The 23,607-nt window shown below is 30.5% G+C and overlaps 1 protein-coding gene across 3 annotated transcripts in view; it reads right to left on the bottom strand.

The window, feature by feature from the left end:
• Window positions 1-230: 230 nt before the first annotated feature.
• The window catches only part of LOC111625328 (hexosaminidase D-like), a 47,283-nt gene continuing 23,906 nt past the window's right edge, over window positions 231-23,607 (bottom strand). For 2 of the 3 annotated variants that reach the window (XM_023368457.1, XM_023368456.1), the window contains 2 exons: window positions 5,397-5,479; window positions 231-3,360 (listed from right to left, as the gene is read on the bottom strand). In XM_023368457.1, coding sequence (XP_023224225.1) covers window positions 1,283-3,352 — 2,070 coding nt within the window. In that variant the 5' untranslated portion in view covers window positions 3,353-3,360; window positions 5,397-5,479 and the 3' untranslated portion in view covers window positions 231-1,282. The remainder of the gene's footprint in view (window positions 3,361-5,396; window positions 5,480-23,607) is intronic. The other variant, XM_023368458.1, reaches the window with a different exon arrangement.

Below are 23,607 nucleotides of genomic sequence, written 5' to 3'. Positions count from 1 at the left end.
ATGCACGTCTTAGTATGTATTATTGAATATACATTAATGATATTGACTGCATACTATTGTATGCAATCAGAATTATACAATTTTCTTTGATAATCTTTTTGTAAGTTGTAACAGAAATTATTGAATTAAAATGATATATAAATATATATATATAATGTAAATCACTTTAATTCAATAATTGTGTATATTTAATACTTAAAATTTTAATATTGAAAGTAAAATAAATCAAATATTTTTAGACACTTTTATTAGATTTAGAATCAAGACTTAGGGGAAAACATCAGAGGGATTTCTAGAATGATCCAGTGCTAAATTACACTGATATGAAATAAAATACAAATAATTTTTTTTTGTTTTTAAATTTGAAATAAACAATGAACATTGCATATTACTGTAGACAAAACATCAATATTTTGGACAGCACTTTCCATACCTGTAAGGTATATAATAATAAGATCCTTAATTAGATCAACAAATATCTCTCAGCCTCTATCGGTTATGGTTTCCCTCTCATTTTTTTAAAGGCTGTTTTATTATTATTTAAATCTATAGTTTCTTAAGACTGTTAAATACCTTTTTTTTATATTTTTTTTTTGTTTTGATCACAGTGCATAGTCTCTTACAATAAATATGACTTTTGAATTTTACATCTTTAGTAAATACAATATGCAAAAAAATGTATTATCTCCTGCTCACAGCAGTCTACAAAATGTTTTAACTGAAAAATAGTATTTTAGATTAACGTTCAAGATTATAATAAACTTTTTTTTTAAATTTTCCCCAATTATAAAAATGTTCTTGCATCTTTATGCAAAATATTTTTTAAAAATTTATTTTTTTAACTACTTTTTAATTCATTTTTTCAACGGTTAACACTGTCAGTATCCCAAAGAAGAATTTGTTTCCAATTTTTACTTTGTTTTTGAATATATTTAATAATTCAGTAAAACCATTTATGCAGAAACTGGTTTAACAGGAAAACTAGAAAAAAGTGACTAGAAGAAATATTTCTAAATAATATAAACTGCAAAATACATTGTTAGAAAAACTTAGTCTACATATACAATAATTACAGTTGCACATTAATTGTGCTACTACTGTTACTGACAAATATTTGTCAACAACAGTTCATACTTGTCAGTTGGTTATTTTCTTCCTTATAGCATTTACTCTATATTAGTTAATGCTACATGACAAGCAAAGTTAAATCATGTACATTGATTTAGCACCGGCTTTTAATTTTTTTTTTTTTTTTACATAAATCCAACGGGATGTTATAAAATCATACTTTGTTTTCATCGTTAGATTCTAACAAACCAACGGAGTATTTTTTTAACTCTTCTAATGGCGGAAGCGGTCTGACGGGCCACGTTTTTTGTTTCTTTAAATCCATTCCCTCTTTCCAAACCTTTTCCATTTTAGTTATGTATGGATAAATATTTTGTTCTATCCATTCGGCCACGGTATATTCGTCGAAAACTTCACGTAACGCATCGCGTGCTGTTCTTACCAGTGAAGTTAGAGGATAATAAATGGAAGAATAGTCTGTGAGACCCTCGTCGACTCTCATTGGACTGCTGATGTTGTGTCGTACGTTATATTCTGTTAACCATGCCTTGTGAATGGTGACGTCGTAAAGATAGTCGGTGACTCTCTTGATAGCTTCGCTGTGATGCTGAGTGAGTCTGAAGACTGCAGAACCTGGAAAGAAACAGCTGGCTGCTTTTTGCCAGAGATAAGGATCACTGTCTAAATCGAGATGACTTCTGGAGTGAATGGTACATTGAAGAATTTGTTGAAATTTTGGTATCAACTGATGACTGAAATATCCATGGCTGACTGTAAGAAGATTTAGAATCAGAGAGGGCATACTTGCTGGTAAGAGTTCACACAATGTGGCAAGATGATCGTATCTTTGCCATCCGGTGATGGCAATTCCACGGAAGGAAGTGAATTTGCGTTGTTGTTCTTCCATAACTTCTAACCAAGCTTCATTGTTTTCTAAATGCATTTTAACATTTGGTATTGTGAGTGTTTCACCGAAAGCTCCCTTAAAAGCACTAGCTGCCCAGACAAATGGAAACACTTCACTATACATCAGCCAAACATTATAGGGAATGAAGCGATAAACATCTTTAACGTAAGTCCATACCATGGGTTCGACAAGATTTCCTAATTGAAACTCTTTCAGTTTTTCCGATGTCATCTGTCGAAGCATATCGTCCCATATAATGGGTATGATATTATGTTTTTCCTTGACATATCTTGCAACTCGCTCAACATGGGAAAGAAAAAGATTATCGCGATCTTGACGCATACACTTCGGACAGTATCCAAGATGGTATACTTCATCACAACCTATATGAAGCCATTTAGAATTGGAATGAAGTGACATTACTTGATCAATAATTGTTTGGACTAAAGTAAAAGAACTATTTTTGGATGGACACAGAGCTTGAGGAAAATCGTCTACTTCCCTCAAATGTTGAAAATTCTTTATTTTTAAAACAAATTCCAAATGCCCAAATGTCTGTACTAATGGAATAACTTCAAAATTATAGGTACTTGCATAACTTAAAAGAGTTTTAATGTCGTCTTTGGTATAATGATTACCAGCTGCCGCAGGGGCTAACTGTCCCCAAAATGGAAACATATCTTCGTATTCCAATAATATTCCATTAGCTCCTGCATCTTTCAGCATGGGAAAAATTTGTTTAAAATAGCTTATTTTCGGTGGTGCACCCTTCAAGTCAATATGAACTAATCTTAAGGGAGGAATATAATAAGGTTGATGATTAAGGCCTTGTTGTTGCCATGTTCTGCTTTGCGATCTGTAGAGATTACTCTGTTGCCTTCCCAGTTGACCGTCATATGTCTGATAGTGACTTTTCTGTTGCACAACATTATTATGTTGCGCAACGTTATTCTGTTGAAGATTATTCTGATTCCGTACGTAAGAGTCTTGGGAATCGCGATGGTAAACGGGTCGATAACGAGGTTCTCTTTTGACTTCGGCGTCCTCTTCTCGACGGGGCATGCCAAAATGCCCCTCTCTAATCTCTGCACTGCCACGACGAAAAGCTCCAACGTCCTGTTTGTTACTTGGATGAGCCACCGCAGACAAATTTCTTCTAGGAATCAGTGTATGGTGAGTTTTGGTCCCGGGACCACTCAGACCCAATGGAAATTGATTGTCAAACTCTCCCCGAACAACATTTTCACCAACAGAACCATATTGAAGGCAGACGATGACCAAAGACGTTCCCAGAACGGCAGCCAAGAGGAACGTTTTACGTCTCCACAAAGAAAGTACGAGATGTTGGAGGCAGTGACGAGCTACTTGTGTCATCATGATGCAATCTATAAGAGAAAAAGTTGTTTTTATTTCAATTCTATTAAATATGAAAATAAATAATAGTAAAAATCACAGCTATATATTATAAATTCTGCATGATGTTATGTATAAGTCAATACTATTGACAACAACGGAAAAACTAAAAAAATTCAAATTATATTTTGAAATATATTCCTAATCACTTCCAGAAAATTTCTTGCAATTAATTTTAATTAAACTGTAATATAAGAAAGTACATCACCGATAGCTTTTTCATTAGCAATTCAGTCCTGTAAAATTGATTTAATCTATACATAGGTATTTTTGTTTTCTTTTAATTTGTCATGTCTTATGAAAAAATCATTTTATCTGAAAACTCATCCTAACCACTATTCATTTATGCATTTATCGAAATCTTTGGCATCCATAAATTCGGGATCTCAATGTAACGAAACATTCTAGCTATTAATGCGAATGTTTTAAACTAGAATTTTATCTCGTTAAGTAAAAAAAAAAATGAAAAAGGTAAAAAGTTATTGCGACAGGATTGTATAAATAAAACTGTTCTAAATTATTAAAATATCCACACGCAGTCCATTTATTTAATTACAACATTCAAAATTAATTTTCTTCTCTAAGTACTTGGTTGTTGCGCCATATATCGCTTGTTCCACCATTTTTCTAGCAAATGAAGGGGGGGGGGATTGTAGAACGCTGCAATTGAAAATAAATAAAATCTATCAAAATTACATATAATTTTTAGATTTTAAATCATTCTAAGAAGTTAATTGCAGTACCTTCGTACAAAAATAATCCAGAAAAATAATATTCAATTTAATAGTTTTTTAAGGAGAAATGAAACATTTGCCAAAAAAAAATCGGTCAAACAAAACTACAGAAATGCATTCTTAATAAATTACCAGTTAAAATGGCAAAAACATTAGCGTGGAGAAATTACTCCTCGTCCTCTATTCTTCGTTAAACTCGTATTTAAAATGGAAATAAAATACATGGCGACTTGGTGGCATTGCGTTTAATCCAGTGGTGCAGTAAGTGTAGAGAAACGGTTAAAGTTCACCAAACATCTCGCGAAATTTTTATGCAAACAATTGGCATTTATCCAGAGAACTGTGTAAAATTCGCTTACGGAATAAACTCCTCTAGAATTAACTGCAATTCTTTAAACAGAGACGAAATCTTCCGTGGAATTTTTATATCCGATAAGCAGATTTATGAACGAAATAACTTATTTCTGTTAAAATATTTGCAATTATAATCACTTATTAAATAAAACAAATATTAAAAACATATTTAACGACGAAAAACGAACAGATTTGTTAATTTCCGGCAAGAAAATTATCGCGTTAATCTTATCGCAGTATAACGAGGCGATTCTATAGCAAAATACGTTATTTTTAGAATAGTGTCTGACGTGTACACAAATAATTATTTGCTTTGGGATAATAAAAAAATTATCACGTTCCCACGGAACACAACGGCAGAAACAGGAGTTGTGCATTAGAGAGCGGAGCCAAAGACTTCCGTCAATGCATCCTTTACTAAAGTGATTTAGATGTCTTCTCTTAGATTAGGAAAGTTTCCGAACGGAATTGCAACTGTGGAAATCCTTCAAATCGAAATCGTGTTTCCAAAACGTTGACTGATTGCTTGGGTAAATCCGATCGATAGACTTATATGTATTTTTATCCGACTACCTTCGAACAATAATAAATAATCGATAGCTCGTAACCGACCCTAAAACGTCGGACAGTTAAGCGTAATCGATTATAATTCACCGCGTTAGCGAGATAGATTGATACCTTACCCTATCTTCTATAGTTAAAACATGGCATTTCCGACGCTCGGTAACCTTGTAAGAAATGCGGGGTTTTATCCGTGGGCGTCAGGTATATTCAGGAAATAACGTGACGCCTCCGTGATCACGAATCTCGTCCCACCCAAACCTATACGGATAGGTGAGTGGCAGTTGACCCCCTTCGGGACATTCACTTGCCATTTCGACGCGGAAACACCCGACCAAACAAAAACAATTTTACTTTACCTGTTGGTCCCAAATGATCACGGTTCTTCTTTTAAGCGATCCAATCAATTCTATCCATTCCTGCTGCTTCTCCGCATTTTTTTCTGAAACAGAATACGTAAGAAACGTAAATCGATTATAGGCAAGTTATGAGCCAAACTGTTAAAGAAACACAAAATATGCGGTCGACCGAGTCGCCGGACAAACCAGTATTTGGTCTTCTCGCGGTGACAACTAGAAATAAATATATGAAACCCATCTAATCTATTATTCGCAATTTCTCGACGTCTTCCCGAAACCTTTAAATTATAATTTTGCACGACATCCCATCAATTGCGATCACTTGTGCATACAGCATTATACTTGGTCGACACGTTCGCTTCTGATGCAGAACTTGTAGGTTCTGCATCCGAGATTCGAGAGTTCATAAAGTATTTTAGAATTTTATACTAAATAAATCACATTCGCATTTTCAAAAACTATAAAAACGAATAGCATAGAAAATTTAGGCGGAGAGGTCAAACACTTCTGTTAAGTTTTCTTGCTATATTGCATTTGCTTCCATAGATTTTTTTACAACGATAACAGAACCATCAGAAGGGGAGAGAAATATATTATTTTTAGCATATCGTTTCCCAAAAGAAATTGATGACAGAAAATTATTTTTTAATGGAGGAGATTATATAAAAAGAGTATCTGGAAATTGATATTCTACAAAGAAATAGAATAATAAAGAAATTCTCGATTTGGAGAATTCAATATCATTTTTTATTTTTCTTGGTTTTGATGGAGGAGTGTTTCCTTTTTCTTCCGTTTGATTGCAGGAGCAGGCTTTCGGAACAGATTTTTATCAAAAAACGAAGGATTTAAACTAAATCAAGGAAAATCCTTTAAGACTTTAAAGTTATAAGACACGTTCTTAAAACTTCGGATGAAAAGAGTTAAAAGAATAAGGATAAATCCTTAAAAGACGATATAAACTCGAAATTTAAATAATGGAGAAGCATTTTGAATAGCATTTCCACTACTATTAGAAAATTTGCAATTTATCATTAGCAATCGAAAACAAAGCACGGTAACAGTTGGCTTCGTTCCGTCATTTCCGAAAATTGTTTTACAACTTTTATGATTTCTTTTTAAACCTTTTCTTTTATGGTCACTTAATTCGCGATGATACGAAATTTTTTAAGGTCGACACGCGAACTTTTTTTACGTGATTCGTCTATTAAAATCTAGAACCGTCTACACCAAATGCAATTTTCCTACCTCAATATTGCAATGGCAATGATAATGGACCGACTGGAAGTGCATTTAGAATGCATTAGACGAATCAACCTCGAGCTAATGCAATAATGGCTCGTGGAAGTAAAGTATGGCCGAACTAAAGTTGGGATTTAAGTACTGGCCAATTCGATTTTTAGTAATTCAAACGATTATATCATTTTTAAACGATTAAAAACGAGTTGTACTACGACGGAATTAGCAGTTTTGGTAAAGAATCAATTTCTCCTTCGGAAAAAAAGCCATTTAAAAAATTGTTTCTGAAAGAACGGATATAAAAGTTGGGATAGACAATTTTAGCATCGTAAAGTAAACAAATGAGACAGATCTTTCTATTTTCTAAGAAAATTGAATCATAAATCTAAGGAAATTTACATTATTTATAATATATTTCGGCAAGAGTTTAATGAAAATTTCATAAATAAGCGAAAGTAATCTTTACTTTAATTAAATAAAGCAATTCCAATGATTTAAATATCCGGGAAAGACTGTCGTTTTAAGGTATTTTATTATCTTTTCTGGCCCGAAAGTATTCAGTTTTTGTTCCCGCATCGATTAATCGCCATTCAAATTTAAAGTGTTTCCTAGTGTAACGTGCTTACTCTAGTGAAGAGTACTTCGAACGATTCTGCGAATCATCAATCTGCCAATGCACTGGACCGCTATTTATGGAATAGATGAATGGCCGCTCTCGTACCGTTACCGATTCTGGAGACTTATTAATAAGAAAAACGACTGTTTCGTCATGTAGACGGCATTATCAAAGAGGTTAGAGTGAAGTATTACGTCGTGACCTCACGTTCGTGCAGAGTCTAGACGTGATTCTTTACCGTTTTTGAAAGTCGATTGCTTAACTCCTAACCGGGGAAGGAAAAGTTGAAGTTGTTCGATTACAATAACTTTTTTGCATAAGTTTATCCGTGCTTGCCAGGGATTCGGATGTAAACCTGGTCTAACGAGACAAACTGTATCGTATTTTAAAATGATTTTGTCCTTAATGCCGCATCGAAATGCGGATGGAATAAGAATAGTCCCACTCTCTCTTCGTAGGAAATGAAGTTATAGAATTTGATTTTCTTGTTCGAATCCGACAATGCACTTGTAAAAAATTCCATTCGGGATGGAACCGGTTACTACATTTCCGCCTCTGCATTAATCCGGATGTACTGTATTTTCTGTGTCGACCGGGCAGTTCTCGCCGTTTGATAGTCCGTGCCAAAAATCTCTACTCGTGGAGAAGGGAACAACTGGTGACAAAAGAAATCAGTGCGAGAGAAAAGACCTGAACATGACGTTGATAGACGATTGTTGGACCATCTCCCTCTGTATCGATCGTGGACTTATCCGTGTCCTAGTGACCGGAACGCCTGCGCGATTCAAACTTCCTTAAACTGTCCGATTTACGTGACGTTCGTTAGTCGTTTCTCCGACCTTTTAATTTCCGTACATGGAGAACAAATGGAACTTATCCAATAACGCCTGCGCCGATCGAAACTTTAATGATCAATTTAGGATAGAATAATTGTAGAATTATATTTCCCTAGAATTTTTATTAGTTAATTTAGTTCTCCGGCAACAAATTAACCGCTAAATTTGTACGATATCGAAGAAAGTATTATTATCCTCCCACATTAATATGTGATCGAACGGAAATAAAAAAACTACCCAAGGTCTCGAGTAATTTAATAAAACTCCTACAATGTCTCGAAGCCGAAAAGACATAAATTTCACTGAGAAAAATGATTATAAACAAACAACCCATATGGACGAGTATAGAATTACAAGAATGACCCAAATTAAAACTGCCACAGAAAGTTCTCTCCTTTTTTGAACGGCGAAGATATATATAAAGAAGCAAAAATCCAATATATATCGATTCAATCCAACTGTTAAAATCAAAAAGTAAGTTGACTTTGGAAAAGTCGAAGCAGTAGTTGATGAATGTCGTCATGCTAGGTGAGTGAGCATCTAAAGCAGCTCCACCTTTCTAAATGGGTCAAAATGTCCGGACGTCTGAATCGATAATCATAGCGCACAAATGCCAAATAAGCTCGTAAAAATGTTTAAAAATTCATTCATTTAAAGTTTGATTACAAGAGATAAGACGCAAAATAATCGAGATACTCTCGAACGTTCCAGAAATGTGTGGTATTAGCTGAATATATTTTAATTTTATTTGTTTTTTATAGGCTACCAGTTATTTTCTCCAAAAGTTATCGAATTTTATTATTATTTTCTAAAATATGCAACGATTTTTCAAAATCTTAAAAACTTTACATTGGCATTAACGTAAGCATTTACATTAGTGGCAATGTAACTAACCACAAAGCACTAAGCACAAAGCCCAAAGTTCATGATGCAATGTTAATTCGTTTAGCTTTCTTCGTAAAACTGAACTGTTTCTCTTTATTAGCAAAGCCAAAACAGGGGCTTTGTTAATGCTCAATATCTCATAAATTTGAACAATTGTCTCGGGATATAGTTTTAATGAAGAGAAACAATTCAAATTTAACGAAGAAAGCTAAACGAATTCATATTGCATCATTAAGAACTTTGGGCTTTGTGCTTATACCCAGTGGCGGTAACAGTGATGATTACTTACATTGACACTAATGTAAATGCTTACATTACCTTATTCTTTCTTAATAATATTTCCTTATTTTAAGACAATTTTTAAACGGTGACAGTTATAACTGCGCTAAAAACACAACTTGTCTTCTCAAATTTAGTGTCAAATTTTTAAATCTTTTTTTCTCGTCATTTTTTATTAGTTTGATATATAGGAGTCACAGTTATACAAATGCTGCTAAATTCTAATTTTAAACAAATAAAATATGTTATAGAGATAACAGAGTTCAATTACTTCACGTCCTATTATCAACTAATATATAATATGGAGATTATAAATAACTATACTAATTGAAAATACACATTTTCAAGGCGGATAATTGCACTTTGAGAGAGGTAAAGAAACATTTGTAATGGATCTGAAGAATTGTTTCATTGTTAATAAAAACGGAACCACGTTAATTGCTTAAGATTATTATTTGGCACATGGCCATAGATTGTAGTTCCAGTCAGGTGATTCCGATAATGAATAGGAGGGTTCTTTTTTTATTTATCAATGTTCACATCGCGTGTTATTTACATTGTTTTTATTAACTTTAATCTTAACAACGGGTCTGTTTTTATTATTATTATTGAGACGAGATGAGTAGCGTGAGAAATCATTCTGAGTGTATAAAAACCTTATCTTTATGTAGGAAATATACCGATAAACAGTATAATATAATACATATATGTTCTTACATTTTTTTTCTAGATTTCATGCTTAGAGTCTTAGTTTAATTGCATTTTTTAAAGTTTTTTTTTTCCTCCCTTCTCCGATCATTCAAATTTGGTCCAATTCTATTGTTCCGACTACAATAGAAAATAATAGGTAGAAACGAAATTGCATTATGATTCCTGACGTCCCACAATAAAATTATACACAAAATGTACTTAGACGAATTGCAACCATCCGAAAACGAGAAAAATCGACTTTTCCTTCCAGCTAAACATTAAACTTTTATTTTTATTAAGACTTTTTCTGGTCGACGGGATCATAAACGCTTTTTCAAATACATATACTAGAGCCATACAGAGTTTATTACATTGTGAGATTAAAAAAATCTATCTTAGTTATTTTACACCGAAGGGTACAACTAAAAGTATCAATGGAAACTTTATATATAAGTGGTTAAAAAATTATTAACTCATTCGAGAAACTACTTTTTTATTAACTGGTTTCAACTTAGTAATTTTATATCTCAAATACAGGAAGTTTTTACTAGAAACCGCATTAAAATTCTTCGATTTCAATGTACGCATCACTTAGTAACAATCTATAGACCTAATTACTTTTATATATTGTGTACATATTGATGAATAAACTATTAAAGCGTAGATAAGTGTAATTATATTTTAAATAAGACCAATACAATTCAGTAATAGCAACAATAATAACTGATTGACTATTCATTTTTATTCGTGGATAATGTAGCCTAAATATTTTAGATATATGCTGCACTGTTTTTAATGTTAATTGTATCATTAATGCATATTTTTCACATAAAATATTTTCATAAATTTCATAAATACTTCTTAATATACTGCACATAATTCAAAATTATTATACAATTCTGGGTATGATATGAATTATATTTTTGAATATACAAGTATTACACCAATTTCATCTACAGATGAAATAGTCGCTTGATTTTTTTTCTATTCAAGTGAATTTATAATATTAATTTACTTTTTATCTAGAAGGTAACGGTTGTTTTTCATTTCAACTAATTAGTGATGCTGTTTTTTGAAAAACTAATAGATTAAAAATAGAGATGCATTAATTTCTTTGTACTTTTAGAAAACATTAGTCCATTTGATATAAAAGAATTTTTAAAAATAACAGTCATTAAGTAATTTTAATTTTTCAAAATTGTAATTAGTGATTTCTATGGCAGCAGTGTCTGCGCTTGTTTATTTTTATTCTTAAATAACAGGGAGGAAGGGGCTGAAACAGCTTCATTTTTCTTTCAGACATCTAATGGAAAATTTAACTATAACAGATAACTGTCACTTAAAAAACGTATTATTTATTCTATAAATATTGACGGGTAGAAATGCAAACTGACTTTGTAAAGTACTTTTAAAGTATAAACAGATTAAAATTGGTCAAGTTAAATAACTCCTACTTAGAATAATAGAAGAAAAATAGGATAAAACTACTAAAATAAATAATACAAACTAGAATTTTCAAATTCTGGCTATTTTAAGTGAATATATATAAACATAGCGGTTCGCTTTAGTATTTTAGTGTAGAGTAGGAAGAGGAGAGCAATGGAATCTGCTAAATTACTACAGGAACAAATAACTGCACCTGAATCCTGTCGTGTCTGTTTAATGTTCCGTATCGAGATGGGTTCCTCCGAAACCACAGTTGTCTTCCCACAAACACCAGATTGTGATCGCACAGAGAACGCGAAACAACTTGATTTATTTTTATAGGTTTAAAATTTGCTTCCAATTTTATATAAAAAGTTCTAGAAGCAAATTCCAGTTTCTCCAAATGACTCATAAAGCGCCATTTAGAAGATTCGATTGAAAACGCCTACCCAGGAGAAAAAATACTTTTAAAATATATGAAATAATAATGTCGACTTTAAAAATTACATTACATTAATATCAAAAGCACACTCGTTCGTATAGTTTTATGAGTCGGAATACGGCAAAAAACAAGAACTACTTTACTTTCGAGTACGCTTTGGGCATTTTTGTCAATTTTCCAAAATTTTGTCTACTTTAATTACGTAGAAAATATGCTGATTAATGGCCGATCTGGTTTGGGTCGTATACAAAAATTCGTACGTTCTTGGAGACTCATCTAGATACAATCCGTATACATTTTAAGAATTATTAATCTATTCACTGGATTCTCCGAGCATTTATCATTTAACAACACTTTTTCACATTAAAAGAATATATTTTTTTTCGAACTATCATTAGTTGAAACTGAATTCAACATAAAGAAATCCCGAGAAGAACCATTAATCAAGAAGAAACACTTAATACTTTCTGCAGATATTAAAATTTTCCTTTTTAATATTTGAGAACGATAGTTGTTAAAGATAACATACATCATTTTCGCAGTTATTTCTCATGGCGATGTGTTTAATGTTAGAGTAAACATGTTCCATTTTAATAAATATTCTGACTGAACTCTTCTTTTGCAATCGACTACAATACAAACTTTATCTCAAAAATCCATTCATTCTTTAGATTCTCATCCCCATTTTATCATCATCTGCACTAATCTCCTTAATCTCTTTTTCGACTTAATATTGAATTTCCCCAAAGATTTTCAAGTAATCTCTCTTCCATTCCGAATAAATACGCTTTCTATATATATAAATATATATATTTATATATTTTTTAAATTAAAAAAATATAATAATTCGAAAAAGATACGGCCGACATTCGCAGCATTTTAAAAAATCGTTCAATTTCGATTTTGACACGATATCTTTCTTGAAAATGGAAAAATCTTTGAATGAATTCTGAAAACTTTAAAACGTGAATGGAAAAAAAACAAAAAAAAAAAACTTTTATTTATATCTTTTTTAAATTACAATAAGATAGATATTGCATGGTTTGCATCATCGAGTAACAACTTTAATGTTCTAATGATAACGACAACAAGGACGACGATAATGACAAGTCAAACAGAAAATATTCTTATTAATAGCAACAAAAAAGAAAGTAAAAAAAATAAATAAATAATGAAGAGTCGCAACACTACGAAAATAATAAAATAAAAGGAAATAGAATTATAAAACAATAACAACTGTAATCAAAACAGGAACAGTAGAAAGAGGGGGGAAAAACAAAGTCGGTTATCGAAGATAGCTTAGACCTTTATAAGATTTTCTCGGAGTATCGATTATCATTTTCCAATAGTACAAGAAACAGCATTGACGGGAATCTAAGTGGCTCCAAACAACGAGATAACACAAAAAAAGGTGCTACTGCTCTTCCATGTTGCCATAGTAATAGTAGAGCATCCACTAAGAAGAACGATCGATAGAAACGTTTGACTTGAGGAAAAAAAACCCAAACTTTTATATATATATAGATACGGATATATAGATATATTTATCTCATTCTATATATACAGACTTAAAGAAAATGGGATAAACCTAGAATCATCTAGAAAGAATAGCTTTCCCCGTAGCGCTACGGATATATATACAGTATGTGTAGATTTTTTCAATAATAATAAAAATATATACATATAATTCTTTGAATCATTAAAAAGTTTATCTGTAAGTTTAAACGATCGATCGAAATATCCAAAAAATTGGCTTTTAATAAACTAATTCTAGGTGGATTTTGGCACGACTCTTGGCAGGATTATTTTAAGATAACCGCTCTAATTATACAAATGTGTTAACGATTTTTATTTATTAGAGAAACAAACGCAACATAAATGCTATTACTACGAAGATTTAAAAGAAATAAAAGTCAAACGACTACACACGGTCGACCGATTTTCGTTTGCCAAAATGCAATTTGCTACCGGTTCCAATATAAATTAATAGCTTGTCGCCTTAATCCTAAGGGCGAAACTGCATTGCAGACCGACTTTTCTTATTGGAAACTATTCGTAATTCTCGTTATCGGTAAAGGTTTGGTCCATACGAACATAATCCGAAATTTACGACTGGACAACGGTTTATGATCGTTTATCTAATACCATTTTATTTCGTTTTAATATCCGAATTTACAAACTATTCGCTTGTCGTAAAGATATTACTCGGATGTTGTTTGTTAATAGATAAATATTCCTCGTCTGTGACTAAGATTTTCATGAATATGAAATGAACTTTGTAAAATCATCGGTCAAACAATCTTTAAAACAAGAAGAAAAGCGTTATTTCTCCACGCTTCTTTCTTTGTTGTTTTACTGAAATACTGAATATTTTTAATATTACAAAATTTAAAATTTTTATTCGATAATTTTTCAAATCCAAAAATTGAATTCAGTTGCTTAAGTAGCCTATCTGACAAATTTTCAATTTTAACGAAAACTAGAGTAGTCTTTAGTAAAATGTTCGACTTAATCCTGAAAAAAACACCGTTTAATCACTAACATTATTTTTAGGATTTATCAGATAACTCAGAATGAAATGCACGGCTGCTTTCAAGACTGAAAAAGGAAAAAATATATAATTAAAACGTGAGAAATGAATACGAACGTTCAGGAAACAAAAAAAAAAAAACTAAAAAAATTGCGACTGGGATATTCTCTCACCTCTTGTACTATTTAGTTTTTCCCCCCTTCTTTTTTCTATCCAGTCTTACGCAAGACTTTATGGCTATCAACAGCACCAAAGGGTTATTAGCTTCCAGCAATAGATGGATCAATAAGATTTTTTTCTTTTATCCGAATGGTAGAAGTCTTCAATCTTTTTCTCGTCAAGAATTACTCTAAACTTTACGAAAATATCGAAAAAAATCGATTTTTATTGATCAGCAAATAGGAAATATTTCATATTTGATCCTCTTCCATTCTACGTTAACGGCACAGCAAAGCAGATGATCGTGCAGTAAATGAACATATAAATTTACCACTATCATATTCATTAGTCATTAATGTAGGATTCAATTTAACTTGTGTAAACAATTAATTCTAATTCGAAAATCGGTGGCGCCATCTCTATACGAGAAAAGGCATTAACACTCCAACAATACGAAAAAACAATAATAATAAAAAGCCATCACCCGTTAAGAAAGATTAAAATTTACTTTTAATAGTTAAACAATATAAGTAATAACAATTTTAAAACGGAGATAACGTCTTAAATAATTCATTTATTACTCGGAGTTATCAAATTTCCTAACTCATTCTTAATAAACGTTTTGAAAATCAATAGTGGTTGTCGTTCTAGTTACATACCTTCAACATCCATTACAAAATCCTTGGAGATTTCTAAACAGACTGGATTGATTCGACTAATCAGATTAACGAAAGTGCAAACAGCTTTTCTCTAACTCACAACATCTGTAGTCTTATCTGAACATCTCTAAACCCAAACGGAAATAGACGAAAAAGAAGAGAAAAATAAATCAAATCTGGATCTAACTTAACAATCCACTTCCTCAAATTACTCTTTCATTTATAGAAGAAAACGATAGATATTTTCCGGGAAAAAAATAACTGAAAAACTTCAGTCACTTAGGAAATGATTCTTTATTGAACAAATTACATATACCGCATTTGGCGGCGAGTTCGAAAGTAAATCCTTTGACATGTACTGAACAGAGAACAATAGAAAAAGACGAATTGTGAACAGGATAGAGAAAATCACCGGAAGTGAGACTGTTATTTCCTTTACTTTAACTTGATTCCTAGAAGAACTTCCTCTCTGAGGGAAAAAGAAATGTGTTTGTATTTCGTTAAAGTTTAAACATTCGCATTCTTGCTTTTGTCACCGAGAATGATAAATAACTTTAAAATGTTTGTTCAATTCATACCAGATAAGTACTTTTGCGCTTACACATTTTAAAACTATCTCATTAAAAAAACTGTTTAATATTTTCATAATTTTATACATATTTTCTTTCCTTGTTAAAGTTGCAAAGTATCACCAAAATCGGCTGCGTAACCCCTTACTTTTGTAAATAAATTAAGAAAAAACAAAATAAATATAGTAAAAATATCTGAATGTGATAAACGCACTTATATACAAGTATATAGTATTGATACAATATCTAAAGGTTTACTTATCATCCACAGCGCTGGTGACTACGTTCGTAGTGATACAGTACAGGGTTAGATGTAGTTTGCACGTTCTAATTCGTACCCTCTAATATCTGTTCTAGTTACACTACTGAATAAAATCTAAACCATAGATAAATACTATTAAATAAATACAATTCTGAACTGAATTTAAAATCTTAAACTTATTAATTCCCCCCTTGCAAGCAGATAATACAGTCTAACCTCCAATAACAACCACCTCTAAACAGCAGCCATTTTTTTCTTCCAGGTACCTTTTCTTTTGAAATAACAAAAATGCATACAAAATAACCTCCAAGCAACGGCTATTTCGTACATTCCCGTCAGTGGCCGTTGTTCGGAGATTTGACAATAATTTGATCTACGTTATAAACAGAATAAACTAAAACAGAATTAACTGAAACGAGCTAAACTAAGTAATACTTAGAAATCAGCAAATCTAATTTAATCAATTTACAAATTTCTGGTTATTACACACATTTCAAACATCAATTTAAAATTGAATTAATAAATTATTTAAAATTTAACGCTTGCCTTATATAACGAGTGTGTCAATACAGAAGAAAAATTTATGATTTTTTTTTTTTTGTGATAATTAAATTTGAAACATTGTTCTTATCTAAATAGATTGTTTACAAGCTAAATACTTGGTAACCAACGTATAAAGTTCAAAGTATAGCAACGAACAAAACAATTTTTACTTTTGCATTATATTCGATCGAAACAATCTCATTATAAGATGTTGCTTATGTAGGAAGCAGATTTGATTATCTTGTGGCAGAGAATGATAACCAAGTGTTGTCTGCCTTATGTTATTCTCTAACTATTAAGCTTCGTGGCGTTTTAACGATCTTCTTTAATTGCCCAATTTTAAACAAAATTAACATCTGAGTTTACCCTTTTGGCATTTTTCACATTTTATACGGCCGCTTTTCATAATAATCCGAACAGAATCATATAAAATTTTAATAGACAGCTCGTAAGAACCGTTTTACGGTTTATTCTGGTTTTTTATATGCTCGCCAATGTAATACATATCTCCAGCTGTTGTATGTGTAGGATACAGTAACATAGTCATATAGATAAGCAAGACATTTCATCCTGATATTCTGTTCGGATATATTTACTTACAAGAAAGGCTTCTGCCAAGGTAGATAAAACTGCGAGTAGAGTTATCTTAACGACAATTGTGTCACGGATCTGGAAACATTACTTTACCCCCAAGCCATTGCAGAGTAGTCCAATTTCCATCAAATCTGACAGAGATGTTTAATAACTAATAATATGAAGTCGGATCTAAAATACTGTACATAAACAAAAATCTTTCCTCTACGAAGTCAAGAACTATTAAATCATTTCCTAAACTGTAAATGTCTTAATTGGACTTCCAAGTAACGAAGGATATATTTTAAATGAGAATATTTTTAAATCCGTTTTATTTTAAACAATTTAACGCATTTTTGTGTGAATAAATGACATCATTTACATGTATAGACGCGAGCCATTTTTCTCTTTTTATTGACAAATTTAATAGATCTACATTAAATTCCATTTTAAAAATTTACTAGCAACATACGAAAATGATAAAAGATTAGATGAATATAAATGATTTGCATTATATCAAATAATCAAAGCAGCGCTTTCACTAGAAAAATGAATTATATATTAATATTCTTCAATGACTCTTTATAAATCTCCTCTCTCACCCAATTTAATTTAATAAAGTCTATGATTTGCTGTAATTTTTATTCTCGTTATCCTTTTTCTTTGACTTAAATAACATTAATTTTTAATAATAAATCTATTGGAATGATATTTTCATAGAAAAATTTCGTGAGAAAAGAATGTATAAAACTAAATAGGAAATTACAGTTACATATATCCTTGAATACCGATTTAATATTCCATACGAAATGCTAAAATCTCAGATTTACGTCATATGACCTACATCTATATGACCTACACTACAAGACTTAAATTTAAAATGGCGAGTTAAAATATTCAGAATAAACAGTAACGAATTTAGCAACAATCTAGATTATATCTTGAAAATTCTGTATAATATACAAATATTTGTAGATATTACAAATGTAAATATATCGACCTGTATACTATAAAAATATAAACAGTATACTTTATGTATACATTTAACGCTATGGGAATGCATAAAATATTATAGGCCATTAGTAAATAATGAAATAAAAACTCAAGACGTAGTGCAATTCATTTCTATATATCCGTCACGCAATTTTTTTTCAATTTAACAGATTCTATTTAAGATAATGCTAATTAGAAGCGTTTCCCCCCTTCCAACTTCATTTCGAAGATAAATAACTCGGCCTATTCTTAATATTGTCGATACCATCGAGAAAGTTTTCTTATCAATAAATTTCCAGTTTGCCATTCCTTTTTGCCTGATCCTTTCATGATCATTACTTTACTAAAGTCTCCCCTCATTCTCCCGATGCTGTACATCATGTCTTGATCAGCAGTCCATATCTGGTTCTCCACTTAAAGCAATAACTCGGCTCCATCTCCATTAACCTTTCTTTCATAACTTGACCTCTACCGATTTTTTAATTTATAAATTAAGGAGAATAATAATAATCATATCTTGACTAGATTTTTTTCCTCGCTGGTCTAACATTGATAACATAACTTTAGAGGATCGTCCCAGCATAGTGTTCTTTCGACATAAATTTACTATTTAATGATGGCGAAGGGGGAAAATCAATAATAAAAAGAATCTAGACTTTTAAATTATAGCCATCAAGCTAATTGAAGAAAATGTTTAATCGCATCAATAAAGATCCTAATTTAATTTTTAGTTTCGTCAAAAAGTTGTAATTAATGTAAAGTAATGAAAAAATCTAAACCGTTACGAATCAATGATTAAGGTCAAAAGAGCAAACAAATCTCCAGTTAGTGAGATTAAAAAACCACTTAAGAAATGTGAAATGTTTTATTAAGCATTGATATCTCTGCCAGTAAATATTAAACTCGAATATTATTGTATGTATATTTACAATAATACAATTCAATGATAATATACTATAATTGTATTATAGAAATTCTAACCATAAGTTATAAGGATTCATGTTTAAGTATTGAGAACATAATCAATATTATTACTTTTTTTTAATTTATTAAATATTTTTAATAATCATAATTTCGTATATCAACAGAATAACCGTTTCGTTGATAAGATAATTATTAAGAATAAATTCCAAAGGATAAATAGATCTCTCGATTTTTAGATGCTAAATTATATGCCATCAATCCTCTGCATCGTAAAAGATAATGGCCTATCTAACTCCAATCCGTGGATGCTGTACATCCAGTAAACATTGCTTTTCTAATTTTTTAGACAGCAATTTATTGAAAATTACCAATTAAACACTCAATTTTATAAAAGTTATTCGAATAAAATAATTTGAGAACGTTACTACTTAACGTCCTACACACAAAAAAAAAGCAATCTTCAACTATTTTTTCGGTATATAAAAACTGTAGATATGTAATTACATTTCGGATTAATTTAACGTCTAATCTATTAAGAGATAATTACTTCATTACACTGTTTGTTTAATTTGCAAATTTAAATTTTTCAAATATAATTATAAGGTATTTATCGGTTGTTTGTTTAAACCTATCCGGGATTTTCTAGAAGAAAATATCTAGCAGAAAATTTATGATCTATTGTTCTTGTCCACGTTAGAAACATATCGTTTTTACCTTTGTTCCTTTAAGCTATAACTAAATCTTTAAATAACAAAAATCGATTACCTATTGTGAGTATTGTTAACCATTAAAGAACAATTAAACTTTAACGGGGATTAAAAATTATTTTTTTTAAATGCAATTATTTTTCGCATTCTTTAAAATAATTAATCTATCTTTTGGCAATTATAAATAACCGAAAATATTAATTAGTCATTTCACGAGTCACTAATCCTATTAATTATGAAAACTCCCCCCCTCTAATTTTCTGTGTGAATGAAGAAATGAAACTTATTTTGACAACACGTACATAAATTAAAGCATAAAATCTTATTGCAGCCAGAATTATTAAGTCGAATGATTGTTAAACTACTCCAAAAGTTTTTTTTTCCTTTTCCTTTAAAAAAAATGACAAAATATCTATTGTTTTACCAGAAACTGTCAAGATTAGAAAGGCAAAATACACAAGTATTTGTTAACGTGGATCAATAGGAGAGTTAAGTTTACATTTTTAAAATCTCTTTAGAAAGAAAACTATGTTTAAATAAATAATGTTTCAAATTCCACCAACTTATCTGATAAACATTATAATTAAATTGTTAATAAATACATAAATAAATAACAAGAATTTTTAATATTACATTAAATAAATAAAATGCTGGAGATAGCAATGTATAATTATAAATATGAATTAATATATGCATTTTTCCGCAATAGATAATTTTTGTTGACAGACATAAATGGAAATAATTAACTTTTAGTCTCAATTATATTGACACAATTTGGTCACAGATAAATTTATTCAACAGCACCCGAATTTGCATTTATACACACTTTCTTCACTAACAATTAGAACTTCGAAAAATACATATAAACACAAGGAAACTAAATAAGATAAGTCAATTAGTGTTATAAAAAAGAGAATTATATTAAAAATATAAATATGAATATTTTCATGTTTATTCTAAAGAGAGATATTGCATATTTGTTGATGATAAATCATATAAAAATGAGAGTTGCCTTCAGGGCTACTTTTTATGACTGTACGCACGCAATGGGCGAATCGATCCTCGGGAATGAGAAAAACTTAACGAAGTTTTTTTTATTGAAAACAATTCTATAAAAACACAATATTTTTTTCATTAGGAAAATAAATTATTAAATTATAAGATTAGTTTGGTTTGCGCTATGATCAGAAGTACTTGTGATATTTTACCTTGGAAATGAAATCTTAATTGTTATCAACACTTTAGCTTATGTAATTATCGAAAGTTCACATCCTTGAAAATCATATTTTCTAATTTAATCTACTTAAAAAAATAATTGTTAATTAATGACAAATTTATTTAAATGGAATTAAATTTCAATTTTCTGGATAAAATTAAATAAAAATGTCGCAATTATCGTATTTAATTTAAAGAAATCGCCATCATTTAACAGAATTTTTTATAATTATGTGACATTTTTCATAGTAGAAGATCAAATTATCAACACTATGTACACAAAAAAGTAAAATATACCCAAACTTAATATTACTTAAGTTTAATTAATTAAACATATAATGACCTAGTTATACAATATCTAAGTTACACACACACGCATATATATATATATATATAAATGATTTCAGAGTTTTTAGACAGAAAAAAAAATCCAAGTTCTAAATTACACTGGAACGTTTTTATGTGGCCATTTACTGTTTGATTATGATATTCTTCTCTTTCTTCTAAAAGTACCCATTGAAAACTGAAAGAAGTATTCTTGACGCTATTATTTGTTCGATTCAAATGATTGCTTCCTTTTTCTCAAGCGATCTCCCTCAAAACTTATTCTCGTTATTACAAAGGTTAAAAAAATTCAGATTCCCCCTTTAATTCGCCGTCATTTCTGTTAAGACATCCGTTTGCAGTCAACCGGAAGTGATAAATGGTAGACGACAAATGGACGATACTCAACATCAGAAAATCATATTTCGATAATCACCCATAGGAACTATAAAAAGAAAAAAAAATCTTAAAGAACCGGAGTGGATTAATCACATTTTCCATTTTACAATTTACTCGAATTCATTTCCTTTGAATTGCCAAATTTCATTACAACTGTTTCTCATGTGATGCTGCTTTTTTTAAATCCATAAGAAATACAGTACCATCAATTGCATAATAACTTGCATAACTAAACATTCACCTTTACAACTAATACAAATAAACGGCCATTTCAATTGCTTTAATTTCAAATTTTAAATACGCTATTTAAAAAAAACTTACATTACAATAATGGAAATTACTCGGGCGATATGCAGTGATTTTATCTTGCAAATTCATTCGAGAGTAATCATATTAAACAATACTATTTTATTTTTTTCTTGTGAAACAGGGCTATTGATCAAATTATAAATCGACTGTAACCTACAAACCCTATATTTATCATCATAGAGAAGGTTTCTGTAAGAGAACAAGATATCTAATGAAGCAAGTATGAAGTATCGTTTGATTGACCAAGAATAGACGAAGGACAATGTTGATCATTAATAGATCAGCAATCGTTTACTTGAACAGCCGTAACCTTCCTATAAATCAAACTTTAATTAGCAAAAAGCAAGCAAAAACTTTCAATATGCTATATTAAATAGTAAGTTCCGTGTACTCGTTAAGAGATATAAAGAGGGAAAAACCTCTTGTATCTTTTATTCCAGAAACATTTCCAGCTACATTAATTGAAGCACGTCACTAGTGTACTAAGTTAGAAGTGTTCCAACATTTGCACAAATGATGTCGGTAACACATCAATGCTTCAAGTAACGACTTAGGTCTTTAGTTAGGTCAGTGATTCAGAACCCATTCGACCAATCTCGATGGGAATTGCTAAATTGTGCAATAATACGCGTACGTGCTACGTATACACTTATTTAAGCAAACAAGTCCTGTGTATTCAAATGTATTACTGTTATATTAAAAATGAAACGTTTATATTAATTATATTTATGTATCTGGTTAATCAAAAATTAATGGAATATTATTTTTATAAAAGTATTTCGTGACTAAGAAAACTCAAAGCGATAACTTAGAAACTGAATACGAATTTTATCATCACCACTTCACTTATGATTTGTTAAGAAACACTAGAGTATTTCCCCGATCCGAAGACGTTTTCTAATAAATAAAGTTTAATAACTACTACTTTACTAATCTTGACAGATCAATGACGTAACGAAGGATGAGAACGTCACTCGGACGTCAAGTTACCGTAAAGATACGATAAATGCATGACAATCTGAAGACGGATTTGGCGTCTTAGAGACTGTCACGTCTTTCTAATGGAATTATATTAAAGTCAAAAATCAATTTAAGAACTAAATAATTTTTATATAAATTGTTTTCTGTTTTATTAATGCTTCCGTAAAAGATAAAAATTAGTCATGTGTATTTATACACATAATTTTATTTATTAGAAATAATGATGGCGTAATCCGATACTCTTTTGATGATAGCTTAATTATAAGGAAATTGCAATTGATGCTTCCCTTTTTCAGCTTCACCATTTATCTCGAGGTCATCTGCACCAATATATCCTGCATTTTATATTAGCATATATACGAAATTCAAATTTATAAAAGCATTTTAATGCTGTGAGTTCATTAGTTGCATAAAAAGTCAATTTATCGCTAGAATATTTTCAGTCAAAAACTTTCTGGAACAAAAACCACCATAAAATAACCAGCTTAAAAATATAAAATGCAGGAATTTTTATTCAAAATTACTTTTTTAATGACTTATTTTAAATCTTTTTTGTATTAAAACTTTTTTCCTGGACTCTATTTTATTCCACTTTTTTTTAGCTTCTTGAATTATTTGGTAGACAATGCTAGAAGATTGATAAAGATACCTCGCG

The sequence above is a fragment of the Centruroides sculpturatus genome, unplaced genomic scaffold (genome assembly GCF_000671375.1).
Source record: "Centruroides sculpturatus isolate CEXI.00-Female unplaced genomic scaffold, Cexi_2.0 scaffold428, whole genome shotgun sequence".
NCBI classification, from domain to species: domain Eukaryota; kingdom Metazoa; phylum Arthropoda; class Arachnida; order Scorpiones; family Buthidae; genus Centruroides; species Centruroides sculpturatus.
This window is presented reverse-complemented; position numbering and strand designations above follow the sequence as displayed.